This window comes from Cinclus cinclus, chromosome 6 (assembly GCF_963662255.1).
Source record: "Cinclus cinclus chromosome 6, bCinCin1.1, whole genome shotgun sequence".
Taxonomy (NCBI): Eukaryota; Metazoa; Chordata; class Aves; order Passeriformes; family Cinclidae; genus Cinclus; species Cinclus cinclus.
The window spans coordinates 15,172,521-15,190,466 of record NC_085051.1 but is presented as its reverse complement, the minus strand read 5'-3'; the positions used below and the strand labels follow the sequence as shown (position 1 = coordinate 15,190,466).

At 41.9% G+C, this 17,946-nt stretch overlaps 1 protein-coding gene across 2 annotated transcripts in view; it reads right to left on the bottom strand.

Annotated features, from left to right (window-relative positions):
- OSBPL5 (oxysterol binding protein like 5) overlaps positions 1–16,996 on the bottom strand; it is a 59,575-nt gene extending 42,579 nt beyond the window's left edge. For both annotated transcript variants that reach the window (XM_062494512.1, XM_062494513.1), the window contains exons 1-5: positions 16,861–16,996; positions 11,154–11,227; positions 4,124–4,132; positions 1,161–1,241; positions 407–508 (exon numbers count right to left, since the gene is read on the bottom strand). In XM_062494512.1, the coding sequence (XP_062350496.1) occupies positions 407–508; positions 1,161–1,241; positions 4,124–4,132; positions 11,154–11,227; positions 16,861–16,996 (402 nt within the window). The remainder of the gene's footprint in view (positions 1–406; positions 509–1,160; positions 1,242–4,123; positions 4,133–11,153; positions 11,228–16,860) is intronic.
- Positions 16,997–17,946: the final 950 nt, after the last annotated feature.

Genomic DNA, 17,946 nt, shown 5'->3' with positions numbered 1-17,946 from the left:
GTGACAACAGAAAATCCAATTGTAGACAGAGCAAGCTGTATGTGCCCATTTTCAGGCTGTTACTCAGTCTATTCACTCTTCAGTATAAAACACATTTATGGGAAGAGGCCAACAGAGTTTTTCAGAGAGGAACAAAGAAAGAAACATCATCAGTTTCCTTTGTACTATGCCCTTTCTGAGTCTTTGTTGCTGCTTAAGGACATGGAATAGACCAACTGAGTTAAGGTGGAAAGTAAACACCCACAGTTCCACTTTTATAGCAGTTATTTAAATAAAACTGGAGTTGAAGTTGAAAACTATTTGGTCTTTTACTTAAAAAAGTGCTAGTGCATACATCTCATACACATCAAGTACCTCACATCTCACTTATTTTTTCCCACAGCCTCAGAAGAAATGTATCAAATACCTTCAGCCAGTCTGCTGTGATCACCACACTGGGATCCTTCAGAGCACTGAAGAGTTGTTTGGTAGCTCTTTTCTTCTCCTGTCTGTAATTTTTTTTTTGTACCTGGTTGAGAACAGAGAAAATACAGTAGGTTTAATTATGGCCTCATTGCGGGAGGAAAGAACATAATGCTTTAGGGACAGTTATGTATAGCACAGCAAGAACTTGACCCAGCACAGGTTCCCCAGAAATGAGCACAAGGAAAGATAAAAACATAATGAGAGACCAGGCATTTTCTTTTCTCCTAAAGTTTCATGAAACACAACCTAGTTTGCCTTTTCTTTGTAGACATGGAAAGAGGCTGGATACCCAGTCTTCTTCACCCCTCAAATTCAAGACACTAAATCTAATTTCATTCACATTTTTGGTTTGGTAGACAAGCAAGTGTTCAAGCTACAATTTGCTCAGATTGCCTAGGCAAGTTTCTCATAAAAAGAGCAGTGAAGGATTACAATCCTCTTGAGGTGCCTAATGGCTCCAGAACATACAAACACAGTGAAATAATTACACTGATCTGTTCTGCTTGCAGTATATCACCTAATCCTGTTTATAAAGCCTGTAAATGTCCTTGGCCTATAATGACTCCTAGAAGATTCAGAGGCTTCTCTGGGTCTTGGGAAATGACTCTGACTTGTTTTCAATGGTTTGTTTGGAAGGTGCCATTTGTTTTTTAAAAGCATGTCAGCTGATGATGGCCTGGCTGCTTTGCACATACCTTCAGTGTTTCCTTCTTCATGAATTTGGCTGTGGGAGACACACATTCTTTGTCAGACCCATTGCAAAGCTTATATTCAATCTGAAAAAAGAAGAGGGGGAGAAAAAAATAAGAATAAAAAAAAAATGTGTTAACATGAAGAAGTTCAAGTTATGCTCTGATAAAATGTTGTTTATAACTTTTGGGAATCCATGAAAGAGCTGATTGTGGACTTGAGCAGTGGAACACTAAGCAGGTGCGCAAAATGCATATGTACAGTGTAGTCCAAACTTCCTTTTTATACCCGTGGCTTGTTCAAAAATTCCTCATCAAATTTTCTTTGTAATGCTTCCAAGTAGACATTAATCTTGTTAACAAAATAAACAAAAACCCCAACAAAACAAAACAAAAAGCCAAACAGTTATTTCTAATTTTGAAAACTGCCCAACTCTGCTCAGATCTGAAAGCATTTCAATTACTAGAATAAAATGTATGGGGAATTTGTTAGAGATTTTTCAGAACTAGACTTGATACTGGCAATGACTATTGCACCGACTGAAATGTCCAAAAACATGGGTGGACAAGAAATGACCTAATCACTTTACAGGTAATACAGGAAATCACCTTCATCTTGGCCTGCAAAGTGAAGCACAAAATATACACAGTCACTTCAAATCATGTTTGATAGTGTCAGTGCTGTTTAAATTCACTTTCAGAAATTACAGACTGATCTCATGACTGTGCTGATGGGCTGCAGAAATGCTTTGCTTTCATTAAGCATAATGACAGCATTACTGTTACCAAAATAAAGGATGCTTAGAAAGTGCAGCTCTCCAGAGCCCAGTTCAAAATGAGGACCTCCATGTGGAAAGGTTCTCTCAGTAAACTGTACAAAACCTGGGCAGGGTTAGTGGTTAAAGAATTATGGTACAGTCTGGAATCTTCAGCCTTTAATGTGATTTGGGGAAGTTACTTTCTCTCTCTGTATCTCTCTTCCTTCCAACCTTTTATGTGTCTGATGCATTCAGACTGTGAGGTCAGGCACCTTCTGGGGTCAGGCACTGTCTCTCCCACTCACACATAACAGTTTTGTAATAAAAGCTCAGCCCTCAGCCACCTTGATTTAATGAGTGTGACACAGAAATGAGCTGTACTAAGGAAAAAATAAATCAAATATATCTCCCATTCACTGATATGATGTGAGAGCCACCGGGCTCTCAGAATTTCTCTCCACTATGTCACAAATGGACGTAATAATTTTATAGCACCTCCAGTTTCGAGAGACCCACTTCCTTTTTCCCTCCCAGCGACACAGAAATCTCTTGGGCTACTACAGCCACAAACTATGCTTTATGTTAGTGTGAGAAGGAAAATGTTTAATGACAGCCAGATCAGTCCTTTTCAAGTGACTCAGAGAAAAACACAGACATGCATGTCGAGATCACAGCCAACAAGCCATCAGCTATGCCTTGGAGATTGGGGCAGGAACAAAAATGGGAGAGAAGGGTGCCTGCTCAACTGAGCAAAACTCCTTGTAGATGATGCAGAATTCGAAATCAGGGGCAGAAGGTGTCATTTGCAACAGAGCCACAGTCACTGTAGAACCTAGTACTTGTTCTCACATTCTCTTGTAGTACTCTTTTACTAAAACCAAAACTACATATGATAATTTAGAAACAGAGAAATGAAAACTCTATGAAGATACACAAAGGCCAGTGAGAGCCCTGATCTGACTGTTTAGCTTACAAGTCAACTTGGATCCACTCAAAGAAAAGACCATCTCCTGGACTCCCAAAAATTATTCAGTGTTTGCCAGTTTTGTTTTCACAGAAGGCTAAGTCTACCTCCTCTGCCTGCAGTGCAGCCTCTGATTCGTATTTTGTGCTTTTTCACTGTAAAAGCACAAGGTTTATTGTGGGGACCACTGTACAGATGTGATGTCTGAGCAGAGAGTTGTGCCCACAGGGTCTTTGTCACATTTCAAAGGGCAGCAGTAGACATTTGGGAGATAAGCTATAAGCCTCTCTCTATAAAGAAAAATCTCCAAATGCCTAAATATCTCTGAGCAAGAATCCTTCAGAACTATTAGGAGATTATGCTTTCATTATTTGAGACGTGTGTCCTCTGAATTGGTCAAAAGAATTCTCCCCCTTTCTCCCAATTAGCAGGAAGAATGCCCTGTCCTTGAGACACAACTACGAGCCAATTGTTTACTAGTAATTTCACTCCCTCCAGCCTAAGAGATCAGACACAGAGAGAAATGCTGCCTACTAGTCCTCATTAGCCAGTGTGAGAGGCAGGAAAAACAGATGTTCATAAGATTCTAAGAAATACTGCTCAGGTGCCTGCAAAGCATCGGGATACAAAGAATGCTTTTTTTCTTCACTAATTAAAACAAGTTACAGTTGCTTGTTATATAGAAAATTACACCTTAGCACTTAACATAAAGAATGGAATTTTGGCCTCTGAGCTCACTTGGCTTATAAGATTTGCTTGCAGCTGAACTCAGAAAGACTTCCAACAACCATAGCAGACCTGAGCCTAGACCTGCTGCTCATGGGGAACCAGCACTGACACAGACAGAGGCACTTCTCCACCAGTCCCACCTGCCTCCTCCTTGGAGTCGCTCTGGCTCGTGCTAAAAATAGAATCGAACAAGCACAAGAGTTTAAACCTGGGATGTTCACACAGACAGACACTGATTCTGACTCTTTGGGAGAGCTGACTCCATGACCAAGGACACCAGTGCACAGTTCCAGCCAATATTGCTGTGTACACCATCAAACCACAGCACAAAGCAGCTGATGAAGGGATGATCTCCCCTGACACCACCACAGCCTTTAAGAGCTCAATAAATACAGTGGAACTTGTCTGAAACCATTTCTAACTGGTCCCTCACTTAATTAAAGCAGCTGGATGAAGAGCTTTGGACTGTGCTGCTTCCTTCAGGCACTCCCTCCCCCAGGTTTGGGCTACACCTGGACAGGCTGAATCTGTGAACCTGGCCTGTAAGAGGAAACAGGGCCACAGGGATGGTGGCCACCAAGACAGGCTTGAGAGTGGGTGAGAAAGAAGTAGAATAGGTACTCACTGCCCAATTTCTAGGCACATTCTGTGGTTCTATGTCCCAAAAACTGTGACATACCTACCAGCTGTGTGACCAATACCACAGCTTCCCGAGATGGTTGCAAAATGCTTTATGAAGAGACAGAAAATGTTACTATAACTAAGCCATGGTTTTAACTGGGAGCCATGGACAAGCTTTCAGATCTGCCCAACCTTCAACTTTTGATAGTTCCCCAGTTAGTTTTTAAGGAGGCAGACTGATGGCTTCTCCCTCCCGATTTTGCCTCTTGTTATGCATATGAGGATGCAGCATCACTGATCCTAAACAGCAGTTTGCTGGCAAGGAAACTGGTGATCTCCAGCTCTACAGGGCAAAAAACACTGTATTTCTGGGTTTGAAGTTCCTGCTTTTTCACAGGAGAGCAAAGTACCCAGAACAGCAAACCATAGGTCCCCATGCTGCTGACAGTAATGCAGTTCCCCTAGGTTTAACTTGCTAAATGACTTGAAGGAATATGATTTCAGATTTTTGCATTAATCTATCTTAATGATTTTGATTATACCTTGTGGCATGCATAAGATTCAGTAAATTTGGGCCATCAGCTCCAAAGATTCCCAAGACACAGCAGGATCTCACATTGCTAAGACATATTGAGAGCATTTCTACTGCTCTATCTTTCTCAGCCTGGCAGAAATTGAAGAGGAGCCATTTGTCATCACAGCACGTCTTCCAAGGACACTGGGATAATGCTTGTGCAGGGTATCAGAATCTGGTCCCTGCCCTCTGCAGTAAAATGTGAACAATATTGGCCACAGATAAGACTTTGTACAATGCTAGAGTAGGAATCCGTGCCCTTTTCAAAGAAACAAAAAGCCCACTGGAGTATTCTAATAAGAAAGCAGTAAGTAAGCTTCCCATATACTGGTTCCCATAAAAGAGGGAAGTCTGTTAATCTGCCAAAAACTTTCCCCAGAGCATGCTGCAGCATTTTCAGGGAGAAGAAACTGTTGTCCCTTTTCAGTTCTCTAATCAAACCTGTCCTTTTCAGAACTGAGTGATGACCTCACTGCTGACAATGGGCTGTACTGTACTCAAAAACATACTTTTCATCCCAGTTAAATTTCTGTTCGCTTTCATCTCAGTCACAGAGCTCTGGAGATTCACAGCTGATTGTTAGCAGTCATCACAATACCCTAACACTTCTGCCAGGCTTTGTAAGAGAGCATGCAGGGCCCTCACAATAGTGCTGTTCTGATCCAGTGTCATTTTTGGTGACTTCATTTCCAAGAGGAACCAAATCATTTCACAGAAAAGCAGCCTGTGACCAACTCCGGTGTGGGGATGCCAGCCATGCCTAGGACAACAGCATGAGGAATATCCTGCTACTTAGCACAAACAATCCTTGCTGCACAACAGCCAGAATCATTCCAAATCAGAAACATTTCAATAAAGTCATTCTCAAGCTGTGCCCTGCATGGTAACAGCAGTGACAGCTTACAAGTTGCCCTTTTGTCTTCTCTGCATCCGAGAGAGAAAGACAAGATCAGATGGGAATTTGGAGGCAGAACAAAAGGAGCTGTTGTGAAGCTGATGCTTCACAAAATCAGTGACATGTCCTTGGTCAGATGTAATTTCTCCAGTATCTTTTCCACATGTAATTGATACAAATTGTGATCACACAAATAAAATAATATTCACAGATATCTTGACCAAATGTAAGCAATTTTGGTTTTATAAGCAGTTCTTCTTGAAATCTTTTTATTTTTGCTGTGAATTAACAGCTCATCCAAAGCACAGTAGAGTCAGTGAAATGATTCTTACTAACAAACAACCTTTGCAGTAGGAAAAATTACCCTTCAACTGATATACCCCTTTACAGCAAGCTGAATAATCTTCAACTAAAACCTTCCAGTTGGAAAAGTACCAACAAAATGATTACTCTTATTTCAACAATGTTACAAAGATACAGTGACTGTGTTTACAACTCTGAAATAGCACAATGATTAGTACAAACTGAAAAGCCTGTACAAATAAACAGTCGACATGACAGCAACATCTGGGGGAAGTAACTGGTGAAATTCAGCCATCCAAGCAACTTCAAATATCAAGTTATACCAGAGTTTAGTGGGATCCTTGGCTCCATTGCATCAAATTACGGTAAATAAAGAAAAACTCTCAGGCCTCACAGTATTTCTGTTTGATCATTTAAGTGTGCCTTGCATAGGAAGTTTGTTCTGCAGAGTCAGAATATCTAAAGAACATTTGAGGAGAGATGGGAAGTTGGACACTGAGAAAGATGCTGTTTCACATGACTATCATAGACTTAGTGCCAGCAGAAAGGTAGAACAGTTCCAATTTCCCCTCCAGCTACAGGCACAGCTTTTGCCCCTAGACTGAATTTAAACAAACAAAATGAGCAATGAAAAACAATTGGACCTGCAGTTTTGCTAAATTGTTTAATAAATAATTGCAACTTCAGCACCCCTGTTTGCCCTCACCTTCCTCATCAGAAGCACTAGACTAAGGAATTATGATCGCCAGTGACCTATGCTGACATGATTGCACTGCTGTGGCTTACCCAAAGTTATCAACTTTGAGTTGCTACTGTCTACATTCACCTCTGTGAGGCACCTGGGTGTTTTCAGGGCTTGTATGTACCTACACAAGTTAGGGATGCTCCATGTTTTCCACTTTACGTGCAAAATCCCACCCCTCTTCAACCTGATTTTCCCAGGATACTCCAGGCTACATCTTTGCTCAGCAGAAATCCACTGCAAAGCCCTCTGTGCACAGCTGTGACTCTCCTAAAGTGCTGCATGTGGAATTGAGGAAGCAAAGTGTGCTGAGCCAGGGCACAGCAACTGAGTGCAAGTGTTCATAGAGACAACTGCTCCTAAATAATTCCATCCACAACATGGAGAGCATGAAGTATGGCAAAGAAAAGACAGCAAGGGCTCAGTTGAACATAGCCACCACCTGGAAGGGCCAGAATCTCCCATTAAGCTGTGCTTAACACGCACAGAGGATGTTTCACTCCTGAGTCTCTCCAAGGTGATTCCTGAAACATCTGGATCTGTCTTCCAAACACTTCCTTGGTTTGCTGGCTAAGGGAGAACAGAGGAAAAGGTACCCTTGTAAACTGCCACATTTGTGAATGATCTTCTATATTAGACCTGAGTGCAACCATGACTGGAATTACCTCAGTGGTCAGGAGCATGATTCATAGATCAAGCAGGGTGAGCTTGAGACAGTATGGGAACTGTAGCTTAAATCTCAAGTGATCAGAATGTGCAGTTTCAAACCACTGTGCAGCTAAAATAAATTTCTTGAGGTCAGTTATATTCACATTTCAGATTACAAATCACACAATAAAGATGTGAACGATTTTGGCATATGGAAAAACTCATTCACAATGCTTTGCCTTCCAGTACATCATCGAACTGTGCATGCAACAGCCACACTCCTACAATTTCATAGACTTCATTGCAGCATTAGCAAAGGACTGGTAACAGTGAAGTTCCACTGAGCTCCAGCTTCAGGATTTTTCTGATTATCCCTTAAAATACCTCAATTCTTTGTGTCCCAGCATGCATATCAAGAGACTCCAGCTGCCCTCTAACCAGTAGAATTAATAGGTAAGCACAGGAAAGAAAGAAAGAGAACATGCAGCACTGCATACTGCAATGAAAGGTACCTCAGAGGACTCCAACTAACAGCATCAAATGAGGCACAAAGCAAAAGAAAAGGCACCTCCTGTCACTATCACAGGTGTGCTAACTGTAACCTGGCTGCAGAGACAAGCCTGAGGCTTAGAGACAGTTTGGTGACACTTTCACATCCCTGTTATGAGCCCTCATCCTAGAAAACAAGGATAAAGGGCTCTAAACCAGAGAGAGACTAATATGAGAAACAATTTGAAATAAGTAAGCTAATATTTATTTTTCCTTTTGAAAAAGGAAAGAGACTCCACTTAAAAGATTAAATAGGAGAAAACATGCTGCAGAAAGTTACCAACACAGTATGTAGCTATACTGTGCCTTAAATATGTTCCAATAAAATGTGGGTCAAGGAGCCACAGCTGAAATTACAAATATATATATAGTGCCAAGAATCACACAAACACATTGAAAGCAAATGTTCCAGTATCAAACATTTGACTGTCTGTACAGACAGGACACCTGGAATGTGTTCACACCTCAGAGAGAGCAGCCCACCCATGAGCATAGGGCAGTGTGGTTGCAGTTCAAAGTCTTCACAGCTCACAAGTTCACAGACAATTATAGAGTTTTCATGCCATGTTCCCTCTGCCAACTTGGGCAGCCTGCAGCCTTCTCCATCATGCAATGTGGATATGGCCTGGGTGAATGAAATGAAGAGCTACTTTCCACTCACTGATGAAGATGTGAAATAGAAACACAGTTAATGTGCCTCGGCAATGCAGGGAATCTAAGGCAGAGTTGGGGATATGAGGTTCCCCAAGCCCCAGTCTAGGGATCAAACCACTTGACTGCCTTTCCTTTCCTTCTTATTACTGACTGAAAGTAGTTTATGCGCTGTGGTACGTCAGAATAGTGCAGCTGAAATAACACTGATTTCCAACATGGTTTTTCATATCTGCTGTACCAAAAGAACAGCAAATATCCATGGCATGGATCTGTAACCTGTAACATTTACTTTTTAACCCATTAATTAAACTAGCACACCCTACAGTCCAGTTTCCAGCAATTATTCCCTCCCTGCTATCAGGAATCTAAACATGACTCAATTAGAGCACACTTCTCCCTTTGGTTCAAGTAGGTGGAATCACTATTTATTTTTAAACTGAAATAGTATGACAGATCCCGGCTTACAATTCTGAAAGCTGACAGTAAGGCTTTATTTTATGTCATTAGAGCTAAGTGAATGTGAAAAATTACATATTAAACACATTGACCACCAATTTGCCTGGATTTTTAAGTAACAGGACATTTCACAATAAGGATGCCCTACTGCCATTGCAAAGCATGACGGAGGGCAAGTTACTTGGCTGGAGGACAGCAAGGTACTGCACAACATAGCAAGGTGAAGAAGAGTGAAGTAAGAATGACAGGTGCTACAGCACAGGTCCAGTGAGGTGGAAAGTCTCAGAAACAAACACTGCATGTCTAAGCAGAATATTCAGGCAGGAGGGAAGCACCCAGCTCTGGCCCATTCAGCAGCCAAAGCAATTGTCTGCAACAGTGCAAATGAGTAGTCAAGTTCAGGTTCAGTGTTTTGATGTCATGTCTCTTTTTAGTGCTCTAAAACTGGTGGTTTAGAGCAATTTTGACTATTGTAGAACCAAAAGCTTGGGTTAGTGAAAGCAAAGCTCGTGTCCAGGTTCAGAGCCCCATTTCTTTTGATTCACAGATCTGATGTAGTTGTTTTGTGCTGTGCATTTCCTCTTAACTCTTCTTAACAATGGTTCTTGGCACTGTCTAGGAGAGACCAGGTGCACACAAAACATGGCAGAAATCAAGATTGGCACCCAAATCTTCCATAGGTACTTCTCCTTTCAAAAACATACCTGTAGGAAACTGAATAGCAAGGAAGGCCCAGAGGCTGTGAAAACACAGGTGAGCCAGAAAAACACAGCTCTCACCCAGAAACCTCTCATAAATACGTTTCTACTCCTGCATTCATCCTGCATCTCAGAAATCAAACTCCCTTTTGGAGCGCTCTGTGCACCAGTGCTCTGAGCTGTCCTGTCCAGATAAAGTCCTTCTTCTTTGCATTCCTAAGTCATTGGAAAATCAACACCACTCCATGTAAGGCGTGCAAAACATCTAGCTTTAAAACACTGCCCTGGATGCAGTTACCTGGTCCTTGGGCTTCTCCACTGCCAGGATAAGTGGGAGGCTGATTTTCCTTGAGGAACCTGCCTGAAAAAGCAAGACCAAGATTGGTTTGCAGCTTGTCAGGTTCCAGCAATAGCAGAGGACAAGTTCACAGGTCCTTGTTACATACTCCCAAGGCTCCTCTCATCATCATCACCCTGTGCTGACCTCTGCCAGGGAATCCCAGCTGAACAACCTGCAAGCTCCAGGCTAGCACAGAGAAAGGTACTGGAAGAAGTAGAGATTATTTTCATGTGTCACAAGAAATCACTTGGCTTTTTTGTGCTATATTTTCACTTCAGCTGGTGCCACTTGCATTTTATAGCTCCATAGTTAAAAATAAATTTAATTTAAAATTTATTAACTGGTCTTGCTTCTATTTCAAGTTACCCTCCAGAAACATGTCAGGGAGCTGCAGCCAAAAAAGCTGTACATGAATCTCAAAGCCAGATCTCATTTACAAGGTTGATTCAATCTCTACAGGAAATCAAACCCTGGCACTCTGTGACTCATGATCTAGAGGCAGGTTTTGAGCAATGAGATCCAGAGACTTTAGATTCAGTTTTAACTCTCTCTAATAGGCTGGATGGAAAAGTTGTGCTCAGGAAATGTTGATTAGTTTGTCTTCCTCTCCTGTTACACCAATTCCCAGAGCTCTCTCCCAGGCTCTCCACTCACTGTTTTGGATGCTGCGCACTACACTCAATATTACAAGGGTTTTTTTTTTTTTTGCAGAACAATTTGGCTTTATGATTGCCTTACTGATCCAGAACAGCAAGAGACACCTCTGCTGACAAAATCAACCTTTCAAGCCTAATTATTCATATCTAATTACACTGCCAAATGAGGCCCAAATAAACCAGGTTCTTCTGTGGCAGGTGAAATCAAGCCAGAGGCAAGTGCAGGCCTCCTTGTCATCCCAACCATGCAATAAAACTTATTTTCTTTCCCCACAAAATACGCACACACAGTTCCTGCAGAAACAGAGGGAGAGGCTTTCTCAATGACTTTTTAAAAAAGGCTAAGAATGATTAATAACATCCTGAGAAGAAATGAAAACAAAACTTGGAACAGTTCCCTATCCCAAAGTACCTTGCTAATGGAGTTTGGAGTCTGTGGTGTGTCATCCTTCAGTGCCGATGGGCTGTTTCCTTCCACATCTTTTCCTGCAATAGAAAAATAGGATTCAAAACCAGCAAAATTCTGTGCAAAACCATGGTTCATCATGGCCTGAGAGGACTACTGCTAACAGCACACAAGGGAAGTTATCACGTGCAAGAGCAAGCACACCATGATCCAAGAGAGGGTTCATGTAGAATTTGAAATAGCCTCAATCCTCATGCTTGGATAACAAGACTGCTCAAAAGTAAGGTCTCAAAACACAATGGAAAACCAGCATGATGGTTGCAAAGTCCAGCATTTGAAAGCTGGAAAAAAAACAGAAGTAAGGTTGCTTATGCATCCTTAATCAGCTCCCTTCTGTGTCTGCATTATGATGCAGTCTTTAATTACATTACCACAGTCTGTTCTTTCCTTACATACCCCATGCCTTGTTCAGTGAGAATAACAAATGCAATTTAGTCAATAAGCAGCTATTCAATCCTCCTTGGTCAGTATTTGGCAACTATACACTGATGCACTTGATAGCATGCTTTGCTGGACATATAATAACCATGATCACAAAATGTTACGGAAGACAGAAGAGTATCTAGGCATAATTAGTAAAACAAAATAAAAATCCTCAACACACTTGCAGGAGATCAATGTCTTCTGACCAAGTTATTTGTTAAGAAGAATAATAAGAAGAAATATTTTACATTTACAAGCAGTAAATGAGTACTATGACATTTTCCAATCATCGCACAAATAAATAGTCACTACTCAAGTATCCTAAACTTGCATACATTATATACTGGCATGAGTGTGTGTAGTCCTAGTCCAAGCAATAAAACATAATGATAAATACTGTTCTTTTGGCCAACAGTAATCATGGCCTTAGAGCAAAAGAAAGCACAGATCTTCTATTAAAAAAAAAAGAAAGCCAAAAAATATAATCTGATGAGACTAGATTTTTAGTGCCAAGACAGTCATTGTTAACCAATTACAATGTCATTTTCTTCTCAGAATCACTGGCAAACAGAGCTTCACAATACAGGATGCAGTAAAGAACCACCAAGACAGTGAAACACAGTTCATTTGTAGCACACTGCAAACAAGGCAACTGTTGAAAATGTTTCTAACACTGTGTGGGCCATCCTTAGAAACACCACCAAATCGAAAACCTGCAAGGAAAAACCCCAATTCTCCCAAAGTCAGCAAAGCTGTCACGGATGTGTCAGAACCATTTCTCCTGGAACTACCAGAGCAGCCATTGAAGAAGCCAAGCACTGCTAGGAAAGCCAGCCACAGAAGCCCATGGTGGCACAGGAGGCCTGGGAGAAGAGGGACAGCACGTGTGCTGCTCACGCGGGGGAGTGGAGCAGAGGAACGACCCACCCAGACACGCAGGAAAGCGATGCCAAAACACGGGACCCATATCTCAACCTACTTTCTCAGCTGTCACTCCTCCCCTGGAAACACTGAGCCCTAAATAACGCACTCAGAATTCTCATGTTTGTGGGCAGAAGAAAATAAAAAAAAAAAAAATAAAAAGATCCCCAGTGGCCAGAGATTTGACAGCGCCTTTATGTTACCACAAGTGGGATGGCCATAAGCACTGCTGTGCATGGATTAGGACCTGGATCTCCATACTTTTCCTTTCTCTCATGGCATTTTCATCTCTACAACCCCCATTCTCCCTGAAAGAGGCAGAGGAGGATGGAAAAAACTCATAAAGCCATGTAGCTGCTGCGCTTGTTTCCCATGAAGAGTTTTTTTCTGCGCATGTGTGGGAAAGTAACATATGGTCTAAAAGTTCAACTAAAGTTAATGGGAATCAGCTGCTGCCTGCTCCAAGGGATGGTGTCTGTTAGCACAACAGAATTACATCCATTCTTTATTATGTCTCATTTCTTAAAGAAAGCTTAACTCCAAGCTTGTAGTCATACAAAAATCCTGGATGCGAGACATTTCTGCCTTCTCTCATTAATGCAGTTAAAAGGATTTGCAACCTGAACAATGAGATTCTCCCTGTTCCTGAGGTTCTGGACAATCCTACTCACAGACCAGGAACGTGGGGGGAAAGAAAACCAAACAACTGCCCATTCTTACTTTATCATTTACAAGGCTTCATTGAGTGTGTTCATGAAGCAACATCTCCTAGTTTCTTATGCCAAACACATTAAGTGTACTGGAAATTGTGAGGGAAAGGCTGTTTCTCAGAGGAGAGCTATCTTTGCTGTCTGCCTCAAGCAGCCTGGCTGCAGCCATGGAGAGGGCCAGCCCTTGTTTGGAAAGCAAAGTTCATAGGAATGATGTGGAAGTTTCTCAAAACCCCCCCACACACAGTTAAGTGCACAGAAAGCCCAAAAGGGAGAGTTTCACCCCAAGCACAACAGACACAGCTACCTCGAGAAAATAAATAGGAAACCATAGAAAAATGTAAGAGGAGCTAAACGTGAACCGGCTGTAGAAGCTGAAACACTTATCTCCTTGATTAAAAAAACCACAATGCCCAGAAAGAGAAAGAATAGATGAGAGATGAACAGAAAGAGAGATGAATCTTGCAATTTAAAGTGCTGGCTGCTACCAGAGCACACAAAGAAGGGTCCTTCACAAAGTAGCCCAAATATTCTGCACCAAATAACAAAAAACACTTTGGGAAGTAGTGCTTATGGAAACAGCCTTTGCATTGTGAAGAAAACTGCCAACAATCCAGTCTTGTGCCTAGAGAGTAGAAGTGCTGATACTTTCTTTTTATCCATTATTGTAATGCACAGAGGAACAAAATATTTGGCTCCTTTTCAGAACACTAACCATTCCTTTTCTTTGGTTTATCTGCTGGGCATCAATCCTACAGGTGCATTTGCTTCCCCCCTTTATAAAGAATGATACAGCAAGCATGACTGATAAACTACAAGAGGAAATTCAAGCTCTGACGTGTGACAAAAATATCGCGAATAAAACCTATTTCTGCTGTAAATAGCAGCCACGTGACCCAATGTGAATGCCTTAAATGCAGTTCCATGTATCCTTCACAGGAAAATTCCCATATTCATGAAAGTATGTCTTGTAAGATGCAGAAAAGCTAATCTAAATTTTTATTTAAAGACTCTGTGCAATCTTGCAGGCTAATCAAAACGAGAAATCTGTAAAAAATTTCATACCAATAAATTTCCTATCCTCTGAAATAGAAAACAGAGAAAGGTCCTCTCTCCTCATGGCTAAGCGAAAGACAGACATGAACAAGAAACAAGAATTCATGTCTCTCTAACTTGTGAGTTCCCTATAAAAAGAAAATATCTTACTCAACTTTCTCTCAGTTACAAGAATCATTAGCACTTTTGTATGCAAGCAAAAGGCAAGAAGTCCAAAGTATTATTTCAGATAGTGCCCTCTGCATTTCCCATCTGTTTCCTTTAAAAAAAAATAAATAAATTCTCTTGCTGAACTGAATCTCTATAGTGTAACTCTCCTGAGGTGTAAAGTCTGTCACTCCCTTCTCTGAAATATTTATTTGCACATCTTCATTGCTGGAAGGTGAATCCTAGGTGATGGTGCAGTGAGACCTGGAGCTCCATCCACATCACAACCCACTGAATTCCAGACCAGGAATCACTGGGCTTTGCTGCCCACTGCACCCACTCAACACAATCAGCCCAGTGCTCACATAAAGGAAACCTGCTGGGCTCAAGCTGCAAAACACAGACCACTGGAAAAACCTCAGTAAAATAACAGAGAAAAATAGAGAACTGAGAATGATGGGATGCACCTTATGGACACAGACCTGTGGCTTGTCTATGGTGATAGCAGCACTGCTCAGAGGAACAGGAGAAGGTAGGGAGAAGCACACGAGGCTCAGAGGGAAACAAGGCAGAAGCAGCAGCAAAGGAGTGAGAGCAGAGCCTGCCATAGGAAACAGCAGCTGAACATGAAGAATAACAGGCCCTTCTTGCAGGAAATGTGAGGAAAACAAAGAGACAAGGCAACTCCATGGGGACGGGAAAATAAATGAAAGGAGTAGAAGAAGAGTAGGAATAGACAAAACCCCAGACTCCTTGCAAGAAATTCCCTGGCTGAAGCTGAAAATTCTGTTTGTTTAAAAGGGATATTCTCTTCTTTACAAACCCTTTAGCCTGTGCTCTTCCTTTGCAATATTGAGGGCTACAGCTCTCACTGACACCAGTGCTGGAGGTTACCTGGGAGAGCCATGCAGCAGAACAGAAGACCCATCATGGTTCAAGGCACTTGTTCTGCTGAGCCCAGCAAAGGATGCCAGCAGGGATCAAGGAGAAACAAGGTGATGGGGGAAGCTGAGGAAGAGAAAAATTCTTCCAGCCACCTCCTCCACACTGAAACCCTCAACCTTCCCTGGTTTCTAAAATATTACAGCACTGAAATACCACTGTGAAGGAGTCAGTAACTTTTTTAGCATTGAAAATGCTGGTCAGAACTGAAGAAAGAACTGAGCAAACTTCTAAGCCATAGCTCTCCATCACCTCAAAGCAAGGGGAAATACATACAGGCTAGAAAATCAGCCCTTCAGCTCCCAAAGATAGCAGAAGTGTACTGTTTATTTGCCACACATTTGTACAGTCTGTACTTATGGGCAGTCAGCTGTTCAGAAGTCCCTCTAGGTTTGAAATGTATAGATTTTAGGTGTCCCATTTTAAATTGTTTTCAGTTTGATTACTGAAAGGTTGTTGAAGCTTCCAGTGGCCTCAGTGGCAGCCAGGATTAGTCAGCACTGCTGAAAATAGGCTCCCCACTGCCTTACAGCAGACACTCACAAACAAAATACCTACAAAAATCAGAGGCCCTTGAAACCTTTGCACTTAAAGACAATTAGCTCAGGAAACCCAGACCTGGATCTGTGCTACATCTGCAAAGCCCAGAGAGTCTGTTGGGTGCTACATCTAAATGAGCAGGGAAACCTTTTGACAGATGCTGTGTTCTTTCTCCATATACCAGAGTTTTGAGACTCAATGGTGCTGTGAGATTTGACTATTTAGCACTGACATGGCAGCTGCAGATGACAGCTCTAGAAACTTGCGACTGCCCCCTGAAGCACTTGTTGACAGAATAGAACAGAAGCATTGTCTGCTGACTGCAATCAAGGGAAGACTTCAATGCTTACTGTGAGCAACAAATTCTGAAACAATAAAATGAGCTCTTTTTCCTTCAAGAAAGGTGCTAGGAAATTCAAAGCTAAAAAAAAAATGCAAAGAGAATGCTTAAAGCCAGTCTGCCATTCATTACAACCTGTCAAGATTCCTCGTACTTGTGGTGCTTGTAGATATTTACAGAATACTAACCACAGAAATTTTGCTCTCGTAATATTTATCCTGGGCTCGAAATCTGAACAGGGAAACCTGCCATTAAACATCTGCAAATGGGGACAGTAAATGTTAAGCAAGTCCAGTGCTTACAGTATAACACATCAAGTGACTTGAAGTGGATGTGCCCAAAAACATTATAGTAATTATTTAAATGTAAGGCCATGCAGCATTCAAACAGTTAAAAACCCCAGTTTTCATGCCCTCCATTCCCACTTAATGCCATGGCAATGAAAAATAACAGCATCATGGAAGCATCACCGTCTGGGATCCAGTACTATCTGTGTTGCAGCAGCTTTCTCGTTCACATTCTTGTTTCTCTTTGTTTCCTGGCAGCATGCTAAAATAACACAGCAGAAACCAACCTGGGCTGAGAGGGTAGATGTCATTGTCGGCGCCGAAGAACAGATTGCGGGTCAGCTTGCGAGGATCGACCTTCTGCGGGGTGGACGAGGCCGGACAGAGGGAGAACCTGCGGCGGAGAAAGTTCTCCTCCTTCATGGCATGGGCTGTGGGGGTTTTCTGAAAAAGAAAGATAGAGATTACAGTTAATTTCAAAACACAGGAAATCAAAGTTTTCACACCTAGATGGCTCCGCTGCTTCAAAGCCACCTAATCCTATGCAGCGTGGCAGATCTTTTTTCAGAGTGCCTGAAGGCTATGCAGGGGGAAAAAACAAACAAAACTATATTGGTTTGAAGATACAATTACTGATTTGCTGGCTCTCAGTATATGTAAACAGTAGGGAAGCAGGACACTGCTCCTCAGTGAATCCAGGTAGTCTAACATCTTCCTGCCTGCAAGGATCTATCAGGTAACAGCTACTCACTGGGTCCATTCAGTGCCTAACATTCAGCACATGGTGCATGAAACTTTTTTTATTTCTTTAAAAAAAGGCTTTTGAGTCTTATAAATGCAACTCCATTGGTGTCATCAGAGTTACACCATCTCCACACAAATCAACATTAATCTGAGCTGCGTGAAGGAAGACCAGCTGCACTGGCTGCAGGGAACAGCAAGAGATCACATTAGTCACTCCCAGCTTTATTCCCTATTACAGCATATAAAAACTATTTCAGTTTCTTTAAAATGACATCAAGATCAGCCTTGCACTTTGATCAGTAAGATAACCATTGCTGCTCTGTGAGGGTAAAGACCAGCAATTGTGTCCCCCAGAAGCCTCCTTGCATCCCTGTACTGGTGGTACTTTGCTCTTCACCACTGCTTGGCTAACATATTAGACCATCCTGGCTGGAATTAAAGGGTTTTTTTATACCCATCCAACAAGCAGTTCTTTCTTACCCTTTACAAACAGATACTATAACTGTCTCCTCCTCGAATTACAGGCTTTATTCTCTCCCCATGTGCAGCCAGAGGCAAGGCTCTGAATAGCAGAAAGTAGTGTTAACCCAGCTTTTGGGTAGGCATCCCTCACCAGAAGGCCTGTTGCT